Source organism: Lathyrus oleraceus, chromosome 7, assembly GCF_024323335.1.
Source record: "Lathyrus oleraceus cultivar Zhongwan6 chromosome 7, CAAS_Psat_ZW6_1.0, whole genome shotgun sequence".
NCBI lineage: Eukaryota > Viridiplantae > Streptophyta > Magnoliopsida > Fabales > Fabaceae > Lathyrus > Lathyrus oleraceus.
The window spans coordinates 112,363,940-112,376,027 of record NC_066585.1 but is presented as its reverse complement, the minus strand read 5'-3'; the positions used below and the strand labels follow the sequence as shown (position 1 = coordinate 112,376,027).

The 12,088-nt window shown below is 35.5% G+C and overlaps 1 protein-coding gene and 1 pseudogene across 1 annotated transcript; one reads left to right on the top strand and one right to left on the bottom strand.

The window, feature by feature from the left end:
* The first annotated feature begins 483 nt into the window (after window positions 1–483).
* LOC127102303 (secreted RxLR effector protein 161-like) lies at window positions 484–1,236 on the top strand. The gene has a single exon (XM_051039684.1). It carries the CDS (start codon window positions 484–486, stop codon window positions 1,234–1,236), a length of 753 nt encoding a protein of 250 aa, XP_050895641.1.
* A 9,239-nt stretch (window positions 1,237–10,475) lies between these two features.
* LOC127102302 (DNA-directed RNA polymerase subunit beta''-like) lies at window positions 10,476–12,085 on the bottom strand (annotated as a pseudogene).
* Between the last annotated feature and the right edge of the window lie 3 nt (window positions 12,086–12,088).

Genomic DNA, 12,088 nt, shown 5'->3' with positions numbered 1-12,088 from the left:
GAAGCCCAAAATGAATGGAAGATTTATCAAATGGATGTGAAGTCGGCCTTCTTGAATGGTTTTCTCGAAGAAGAAGTTTATATCGAGAAACCACAGGGCTATGAAGTAAAAGGGCAAGAAGAAAAAGTCTTGAAGTTGAAGAAGGCATTGTACGGACTCAAGCAAGCACCGAGAGCTTGGAATATTTGAATCGACAAGTACTTTCAAGACAAGAACTTCATCAAGTTTTCATATGAGCATACACTCTATATTAAAGCGCAAAGTGGAGATATTTTGATTGTATGCATATATGTTGATGACTTGATCTTCATAGGGAACAATTTAAGCATGCTCGAAAAGTTCAAGAAAGACATGTCAAATGAATTTGAGGTGATAGATATGGGGCTCATGGCATATTATCTCGGCATCGAAGTAAAGCAAGAAGACAAATAAATTTTTATCACCCAAGAAGGCTATGCCAAAGAAGTCCTTAAGAAGTTCAAGATGGATGATGCCAATCCAGTTGGCACCCCGATGGAATGTGGCAGCAAGTTGAGTAAGCATGAAAATGGAGAGATTATGGATCCAACTCTTTACAAAAGTTCGGTTGGAAGTCTGCGTTACTTGACAAGTACAAGGTCGGATATTCTCTATGATGTAGGAGTCGTAAGTCGCTACATGGAAGCTCCAATAACAATTCACTTCAAGGCGGCAAAAAAGAATCCTTTGATACATCAAAGGTACAACAAACTTGGCTTGCACTATTACTCTTCTAACAATTATGAGATTATTGGCTATAGTGATAGCGATTGGAGTGAAGACTTGGATGATAGAAATAACACTATTGGTTTTGTGTTCTTTATGGGAGATACTGCTTTCACTTGGATGTCAAAGAAGCAACCTATCGTCACACTGTCAACTTGTGAAGCTGAGTATGTCGCTGCCACATCATGTGTTTGTCATGTAATTTGGCTAAGGAATTTATTGAAAGAGTTAAAAATGTCACAAGAAGATCCCGTGGAAATATGTGTTGACAATAAATCAGCACTTGCTTTGGCAAAGAATCTTGTATTTCATGAAAGAAATAAGCACATCAGCACTCGCTACCACTTCATAAGAGAATGCATCAAGAAGAAGAAGGTGAAGTTGAAGTATGTGATGTCTAGAGATCAAGCTGCCGACATTTTCACAAAGTCACTAAAGTTGGAAACTTTCGTGAAGCTAAGGAATATACTTGGAGTCACAAATCAAGTTTAAGGGGGATGTTGAAATATTAAACTTGATTTGGGCCTAATCTTATTATTTGATTTTTGGGCTTAGTTTACTTTGGGCAATGTTTCTAGAAAAGTCTTGTAGTATTTGGAGTGTCTTGATATTTCTTAAGATTGTAATATTTTCTAGAATACTCTTTGAATGTCTAGAGTTGAGAACTCTAGAATTAGTGTGTCTAGAGTTCTCCTTAGAGTACTATAAATAGAGATGTAATCCTACACTTTTGTATAAAACAAAAATATAAAGTTCTCTCTTCTATAAATAATTCTCCTACCTTTTAAATTTTTTATTCAAGCCTCTAATATTTCCACACACTTTTTCTAAACACAAAAAGGGTTTATTTCCAACAAGGTTGGTGTTTTATCGAGTTTGCAATATGATTGTTATGGATGAAGGCGCAACTTGAAGGTGGTGGTGTGAAATCGTGTTTCACGGTGGCTAGAGAAGCAATTAGTGGTGGCCGTATTTGTTCTTGTTTCACGGCTTTTGTTCTTCTTTGTTGTGTGTTGTTGATTATGGTTGAGTTGAAGGAAGTGTTATGGATGATGAGTGGTCTTGAGTGTTATGATGAGTGGTCTTAAGTGTTAGTGAGTTTTGAAGAAGAGATTTATGAAGTGTCGAAGAATGTTGTGTTGTTTTTATACCGTAAAAAAGAATGAGTTTTTACATTAGGGAAGGAGGATATAGTGTTTTAAATTGTATGGTTTTACGAAGGTTTAAGGTGTTATGAGTAGTGTTATGTGTATGATACTAGAAACTCATGCGTGAACAGTGAGAGGAAAAGTTGGAGAAATGGAATAAGGGTGTTTTGCTGTTAAGACATGTTTGGAGGTGACCTAGAAATGTTATTTTTTCCATTTCAATTTTTATGCGAGAGAGGGATTCCACCGCTTATTGATTTTATTTGGTGTCTGAGTTTTTTTTTTAGCCAATCAATATTTATATAATGCATCTTAGGGTTACATATTAATGCAAATGAAAAAAAACACTCTTAGATATTTATAAGATATTTTTGATGATAAGAATGAATTTATCAATTAAAGTGGAATATAAAATCAAATAATTTAATAAAACAAAATAAAATTAAACTATTTAATTTTTATTTTTTTTTTACATTTTGATAAAAAAGCAAAAATAAAAAAAATGAAAATAAATAAAAGTTGGGCGCGAAAATGTGCGAAAAAATAAACTAAACATGTTAAAATGATCTATGCAAAATAATTTTTTGGAGAACAAACAGGTAAATATCAAATTTTACAATAAAAAATATCTCGTTGAAAAGGTTCGGGCTGAATAAAATGTGAACATAAACGGGATCGAAAATTTAAACGAACACGTCGGGTTAAACTATACGAACCGTAGATCAATAAAACTAGCAACTGCAAGCCCGATCTCGAAATTTTTCGCTCGCTAAATTTATGCGCATTTGTGAAACAATTCAACCGATCTGTCTATAAACCGAAATTTTATTTTGAGTGACTTTCTAAGCGCTATGTTGAAAGAAATGCATGTTATGATATGCAAATGATGCGAATGTCTTGATGAATGTATAGATTTATTGATTTAAGGGCAAATTTGGAGTATGACAGGTTTTCCCTATTTAAATATCTTCGACCAAAGGGTATGAAGAGGGACAAGATTTCTAATTTCTACTTCAAATAATTTTTTTCTAAGTAATCATGTTATGTTGCCTTGACCGTGAACGATGCATTATTCTTTCGAATCTGGTACCAACGGGTATCATTCCCCCTAAAACAACATTCTCTTTAATACCTTTCAATTAATCAATACGACCCCGAAGATCGGCTTTTGCTAAAACTCTAGCAGTTTCTTGAAAACTCGCTTCGGATATGAAATTTTGAGTATTGAGAGATGTTTTTGTTACTCCCAATAATAAATCTCTATAACAAATTGTTTCTTCCAAGGCACACCCTGTTCGTCCTGCTCGCAATAATCCAATTAGTTTTCCAGTTAAAAATATATTAGACATTCCATCTTTTAAAACCAAGACTTTGGATGTTATTTGATGCACAATAATCTCGACATGTCTATTATGGATGTGTACTCCCTGGGATCGATAAACCTTTTTGGATTTTATTAACCAAAGAAATACGAATTTGTGCGATAGTTAACTCATCACCAATCAAGAATCCCCAAGGAATGCCGAAAACTTTGTTATACACTCGTTCCAAGCATCAATTCTTTTTTCTAGGTTCATGGATATTGAATCAAGCGAAAGTAATTATAGTATTTGTTCCATTTTTTGAAGACCTCGTGTTATATCACTGGATCTCGGCTTTTCATATATGAATGTAACTAAAATATCTCCTTGAGAAAGGATCTCTCCATAATGGTCGTGAATGGTTGCTCCTGGAGTCGTCAAATAAGGATTAGTCGGTCTTATTATTACATAATCCATTTGAACTATTATAACTTGACCCGACTTTAGTTTTAGGTGTGGTTTATTTTTCATTTGAGCTATACATATATTTTCATAAATAAATTATCCAAGGCTTATTCTTGTAAACATCTTTTCACAATAAAAATGATGGAGAAAAAACCAATTCAAATGGAATGGATTCAAAATGATATTACTGTACAGATCGGATTTACAAATTTTCTCATTTTCGTCAATTAAATAATATTTAATTACTTGAAAAATTTCCGTTAATTTGTCAAGTTGCAAATTTTTAATTATTGAGATATGATTATGAGTTATTAAATGATAAAGTGAATAAAATTTCACAACTTGAAGGGCTATTTCTAAAGGGCCATTATTATTAATTGAAATTATAGGATTTTTTTTATCCCATTGAGAGATTTTACATTGTTGAATGATCTCATTTGAAAACAATTAGACGATGACAAAATTATTCAAGATCGGCATTACTTTTTTCTATTCAACAACATACAAATAGTTCTGTGATTTTGGCTAAGTGGTTGTTGAATTTTTCCCTTGGAATGAATAGAAAAAATGGATTGATTCGAACCGATTTATCATCCCCAATCAATCCTAAACCAGATGGTTAATTTATTTTGCTGATATATGAAGTATTCGATTTTACTAAGTCAATTCTTAGAAAATACTGAATCAAATCATTTGTACGTACTTCAATAAAGGAAGCTAGGGCTTCCTCAATCGAAAAACTTTTTTATCGTCATCCCAATTGAAGACTAAACAAGTCTGAACTAATTGAATCCTTGTGTCAGAATTTCCCCGAATGGATTTTCCATTTGCATAAAGAATATCATTGACAACTTTTAGTTTCAGATTATCCTTTTCCTGGAATTGATCTTGGGGGAAAAGTTTTACAAAATTGTTACTGCATGATATTTCATATAAAATGACAAGTCGAACCAAAACAAAATACTTTTTTTGTAGTTGCGGTTCATTGGACATAGATCCAATTTTTATTTCTTGCATTTTTTTACCGTTCCGGGTGGTATCAAGATGGCACTGTGTCGGGATATCTTATCCATCTCTCTAGGAAAATGGATATTTCCAGAAAATATTTTTAATTCTGTTTTTTTTCTTGTCTAATCGGACCAATCCGCCTACTCGACTTCTTATATTGAAAGTGATTGGTGTTCCTATTCCAACAAGATTATTATTATATACCATTAGGGAAAAAGATTTGGGTGAAATATGCACTTCTTCGGGAATAAAAAAAAACTATCTACTTGAATTTGATATTTTGGCTTTAATTCTTTGATTCCTCGATACTCAATAAAATCTTCTTTTTGAAAAATGGAATGAATTCTTATAGTTATATATTTAGTAATTCCTAAACTATGTCGTTTGTATTGAGGATCATCGAAATAAGCAAAAATAATATTTCTATGAAAAATACCATTGATAGGTATTTCAATGGAGACACCGAAAGTGGAAATTCGTTTGTTCTTTCGTTCTTGGATCGATTGGAATGGAAATGGAATAATAAATCGATTTCTTCATCTTTTCGCCAAGAAATAAAAAGTATCGTGAAAAATAGCGGGATACGAATGATCCGTACATATGATTTGATTAAATATTGAATAATCGTTAATCCCCTTTTCTTTTGTATCAAAAGTATTGAAATGAAATAATTTATGTTTTACTTGATCATTCCTTTCTAAAAGATTTGAAATATTGGTTTTTCCATTCGAAAGTGAATCCATGGTAAATTGATCTTGATCCTTGCGAAGTAAAAAATGGATTGTATTAGACTGACACGATTTTCCTGACAATATCCATAAATGACTTGTTTTTGGTAAGATATGTACATCATTATACATGAATTCTGATGCATGGTACACATTGGTACTCTAATGCATTTCCCCTTCTAAGTCAGAATAAATATGTTTTCGGACCCTCTCTTTCAAATCAAAAATATATGTTCCTGCGCGGATCTCCTTGTAAGATAATGGAAATCGTGTCCTTCTCATTGATCTGAATAGAATATATATATATATATATATATATATATATATATATATATATATATATATATAGATACACACACATCAATTGTAACATTTTGTCAACTATCTAATTATGATACAACATAATTATAGGAAACTAATTATGATTAATTATAACAAAATATTCTATTCTATCACACCCCCGCAATCGAAGCGGGAGGTTCACGGACGCTTAGACTGGTCCGAAAATCATCAAAGAGAATGCGAGGAAGTCCTTTGGTGAAGATGTATGTGATCTGATGTCTTGAGAGAATATGAAGGATGTGAGCCTGACCACGAGCTACCTTTTCCCAAACAAAATGAATGTACATCTCAATATGCTTAGTACACTGATGCTGCACAAGATTACCAGATAGATAGATGGCACTAACATTGTCACAATACACCAAAATGGATTGAGGAATAGGAAAATGGAGTTCCATGAGAAGATTGTGAATCCAACATGATTCGGAGACAACATTGGCAACCCCTTATATTCGACTTCAGCACTGGAACGGGAGAGAGTTGGTTGCCTTTTGGAAGACCAGGAAATAAGGTTGTCACCTAGAAAAACACAATAACCAGATGTAGAATGTCTGATGTCAGGACATCCACCCCAATCAGCGTCAGTGTATGAGATAAGCTTTATAATGGAAAATGGGGATAAGTGTAGTCCAAAATGTAAGGTGCCCTGAACATAACGTAAAATACGCTTAAGAGCAAGCATGTGTTCTGTGAGAGAGGCATGCATGTGAAGGCAAACTTGTTGAACAACATATGATATATCAGGTCGAGTGAAGGTGAAACACTATAGGGCCCCTGTAAGACTCTGATACAAGGAGGGATCCTCATAAGAAGTGTCGGAGGAGGTGCTGAGTTTCGACTTGGTGTCAATAGGAGTGGTTGATGGTTTACAAGACGCCATGCCAACACGTTCAATGATCTCTGAAGCATAAGTGCTTTGATTGAGAAATATGCCATCAGGATGATGAGATACTACAATCCCCAGAAAGTAACTTAGCGAGGGCCCAAATCCTTCATTGCAAACTCAGATGCTAAGAGTGACATAATTGATTGGCGGAGGACCTGAGTGGAGGTGATGAGAATGATGTCGTATACATACAGCAGAATGTAGGCCATGTCTAAACCTTGTCGATATATGAAGAGGGAGTGCTCTGACGTGCTATGGCGAAAGCCAGTGGTAGAGACATAGTCAGCAAAACGTTGGTATCATGCCCTAGGCGCTTGCTTGAGACCATACAATGACTTCTTCAACCGACATACATGATCTGGATGACGGAGGTTGCGGAAACCCAATGGCTGATGCATGTAAACTGTCTCATGAAGATCACCATGTAAAAAGGCATTCTGGACATCCAGTTGATGAATGGGCCAGGATTTGGAGAGAGCAATGGTAAGCATTGTTCGAATGGTAACGGGTTTCACCATGGGGCTAAAAGTCTTATCACAATCCACACCTGCAACCTGTGACCTGCCATCGCCTACAAGACGAGCCTTATAATGCTCAAAGGAGCCTTCGGAATTTTTCTTATGCCAAAAAATCCACATACATCGAATAAGATTAGCATCATAAGGATGAGGAACTAAATCCCACGTCTTATTTCGAATAAGAGCATCAAATTCATATTGCATTACGGATTTCCAATTCGGGTCTGATAAGGCTAGTTTGGGGGTTTTAGGTATGGGAGAAATGGTGTGGTCAGAGAGAGATTGATAAATTAAATATTGTATGGGGTTTGACAATGCCTTTCATGCTTCAGGTGGTGATGGTTCGTGTAGGTGGATGTGGATGCGGTTGAATTTGTGGTGGTGATGGAGAGTTTATTGTAATGGGTGTGTTGATCGAAGAGGTAGGAGATAATGATTGTTGGTTTATTGAGGGTAATGGTTGGTCAATTGGGATTGTGGGTGTTGGTTGGTTATATGCAATAGATGGTGAGATTTGATTTTGCCACTGATGTATAAGGTAGGGGTGAAGGTCGTCATCTAGGAATTGATAAGAGTGAGGTGAAGGGGAGTGTATCTTGGTGAAGGGAAATTGAGTTTCATCAAAGATAACATGCCTCGAAATTATTAATTTTCTATTAGACAAATAAAAACACTTGTAACCTATATGATTCGGCGGATAACCCAAGAAGACACACGGAGTAGAGCGTGGTTGTAACTTATGAATGGTAGATGACGGAAATAATGGATAACATAGACAACCAAAGACTCTGAGATGTGTGTAGGTGGGATCACGATGATACATGAGTTATGTTGGTGACTGATTATGAAGTGTTTTACAGGGAATAATATTTAATAGGTAAGTTGCCATGTGGAGAGCATGACGCCAAAACGAGGGGGGGGACAAAAGAATGAGCTAGCATAGTGCGTATCATATTATTAATGGTTCTTATTTTGCGTTCTAATTTCCCATTTTATGAGGATGTGTAGGGACAAGAGAAACGAAAAACTAGACCATGATCAGTGCAATATTTTTGAAAAAGCTCATTATTATATTCACCGCCATTGTCACATTGAAATATTTTGACTTTTTGCAAAAATTGAGTTTGAATGAGTTGAGTAAATGACTTGAACATTTCAAGCACATGAGATTTTCTACTAATAGGAAAAGTCCACAAGAAGTTTGTTAAATCATCTAAGAATAAGACATAATATTTATGACCAGTAGAACTTAAAATTAAGACGTCCATAAATCACTATGTAAAATGTCAAAAGGCATCAAAGTCGTAGTTTGAGAATCAAAAAATGGCAATTTAACATGTTTGCCTAAAACACAATAGTCACAAACGACCGAAGAATTAGAAGGTTCATAACATATGAATTTATTTTTGCGAAGGGAATTCAAAACAGACACGCCAAGATAACCAAGACGACTATGCCAAAGACTGGATGTGAGACCGACAAAACTGGGAGGAGTGGTAACTAGATAAAGATCTCCACGACTGTCACATCTGAGAAGGGTGATCCCCGTCTGAAAATCAGAGACAGTAAAACCAAAAGGGTCAAAGGAAACAGAAACATTATTGTCAATGGTGAGTCATCTCACAGAAATTAAATTTTTAATAATTTTTTGGGCATGCAGAACATGGTTAAGGTGAAGTGGTTGGTGAGATGTGGTTATTTGTATGTTTCCGCTGCCGTGAATTGGAATTCCATGGCCACTGCCAACAATGACTTTCTGATTTGAATTACTTACTGGAAAATAAGATGAGAGATTACCTTGTGATGCGGTTGTGTGAGATGTTGCATTTGTGTCCATGTACCACTGATTGTTAGGAGTGTGGAGTGACATGGTGTGCATTGTGGTCTCAATGTCTGTCGGTATCTGAGATGAGGTAGAGGTTGCATACACTTGAGGATGATGTCCTAGAATGTTTGGCGACTTAGGAGGACCAGCAGGGCGTGTCCACTGAGAGGTGGGGTACGGACATGGTGGCATAGTCCATGGTGGTGGAGTCCAACCCCATGGTTTCCAGGTTGGGTACTGCTGTTGCTGTTGTCAAGGAGGAGCGAACCAAGGTGAGGGAGCGTTGGGAGCTCCATATTGAGGTGCACTGCGGTTACCACGTCCCCCTCTGTGACCCTGGTTTCCACGGGAGCGAGAACAGTTGTCGGGGCGGCGATTGCCACGCTGAGAGGTGTCTTCAGTAGGTTTCAGTTGAGTGGTATGCATAGAAGCATGAGAGCCTGTGTTTGCCATCTTAGCCATACCGGATTCTTCCAAAGTGAGCATGAAATTATCCTGATAAAATGCCGGAAGAGGGTTGCTCTGAAGAATCAAAGTAGCAACACTGCGGTAAGCTTCTGAGAGACCAAAGATCAGCTAAAGGACCAGACGATGATTGTTGACAAAGGAGCCGACATTTCTCAACTGATCAGAAAGAATCTTAAGACGCTGACAGTAAGCAGAGACATTGGAAAAATCCTCCATACGAGTGTTAGAAAACTCTTGCTCAAGAGTGACAGCTCGAGCATTTTGGTTGTCCTGAAAAATATCTTCCAAGCGATTCCATGCTTCCATTACATTGGAGTTGGGTTATATAATAGTGGTCAGCAAATTGGTAGAAATAGTGGAATAAATCCACTAAAGAACGGTGGCATCAAGAGTGGACCATTGTTAATGGTTGGCGTCGGTAACGACTGGTGACTCTTTTCCGGTAGATGGAACGATGTGATGCAGGACTCGATGTGAGCGAGCCTGGATGCGGAAAAGCTCGGCTCAGGTACCGTATTGATCTTTTTCCATCTCAAGAATAATAGGAATATGGTTCCTAATATTGGAACAGCAAGAGCGGGATGAAAATCCAATTTGGAACCTCGAAATGTGGTGTTCTTAGGCTGGTTGGAATCACCAGTATCGACGGATTTGTGGGTATCGACGTCATTATATTCTGAATGGTCTGAATCAGACATAGCTATAGGTGGCGGCACGAACAGAGGTGGAAGGCAAGAGAATGGGGTGTTTCTCATGTTCGACGGTGGCGGTACAGAGGACGGTAGTTTTGTTGCGGCCACAGACTTCAAGGAGGAAGAAGAAGCATGCGACGGAGGACTGTAATGAGGGAGAAGAAGAATTTTTATTTTTATTTTTATTTTTTTTATTTTAGAGAGAGGGATCAGTTATGATTGATACCATGTAAGATAATGGAAATCATGTCCTTATCATTGATCTGAATGAAATATATATACATCAATTATGATACAACATAATTATAGGAAATTAATTATGACTAATTATAACAAAATATTATATTCTATCACTCTGTAATCACTTGTTCTGATTTTACATATTGATCATTTTGAACTAATATAAAACTTTTTGGTGGAATAATGTCGTTATGTATAATATCGTCACTTTCAATAGTTACATGCAAGTCTATATTACATATAAAGCATGATATCCATGACGTGTACGTGTAGGGTGAACTAAATCCTCATTCGATTTTATATTTCCATTCGAGGGGGCTCGCACATATTCAACAGTACCCCCTGTGAATACTCCACCAATATGAAAAGTTCTTAATGTTAGTTGAGTTCTCGGTTCTCCAATAGATTGACCAACAATAATCCCTACAGCTTCTCCCAATTCTACCAGGTCCCCATAAATAGGACTCCGCCCATAACACAATCGGAAGATCACGTATTCCTACAGGTAAAGGGAGTTCTAATAAATATGGTTATGTTTTAAAAGTTATGAATCAATTGGTAAGTCAAATTCCAATATATTGATTTCTAACAACAATGCACCGCGAACCTATAATATATATATATATATATATATATATAGATATATATATATATTATATATATAATATATATATATATATTATATTATATATATATATATATATATATATATATATATATATATATATATATATATATATATATATAATATATATATATATATATATATATATAATATATAGATATAATATATAATATATATATATATATATATATATATATATATATTATATATATATATATATTATATATATGTCTCGTCTACTACACGACCAATTAATGTTTGTATCAAAATTCTTTCTGGCATCATTCAATTTCAGGTGTTTACAGAAATCCCACGGATGGTACCGCATTTTATTCGCCATACAACAATGTGTTGAACCACTTTAACAAGTCTACGTGTAATATATCCAACATCTGATGTTCATACAGCAGTATCTACAACCCCTTTACGGGCTTCGTAGCAAGAAATTATATATTTTGTTAAAGACAGTCCTTCACGTAAATTACTTTGAATGGGTAAATCAATCATTTGTCCTTGTGGATCTGACATTAATCCTCTCATTTGACTAATGGTGCACTTGACATGCATTTCCTCTAGCTCCTGAAAAAGACACTATATGGACTGGATTAATGAGGCCGGTCATCCGAAAATTGGGATTCATTTGTTATCACAAATATTTACTTGTAACATATCATATTTCAATGGATTGGCATAACTTTTCTACCACGTGAACATTCCCATAATGAATATGTTTTTTCTAAAACGGAACTTTGTTGTTCAGCATCTTGGACTATCCATCCTTTAGAAGGTATTGTTAAAAGATCATCAATTCCTAATAAATAGATGTAGCAGTAGCTTGATGGAATCCTAGAGTCTTTACTTGATCTAGAATGTGTGATTTATATGCCATTCCAAAATGATATATTAATATGATAATAAGTCGTTTAATGGCAGTTCCACCTATCACGTTATTGTGAAAGACTAGATTGGCCTGTTCTGCCATAAGTACCTCCCTTTTCTTTATGTTTATTCATGTAGAAAATGTAAAAGATGCTGGTTAACCTAAATTTACACCAGTATCACAAATTGACTTAGTGTGATACCAACACTAACCATCTA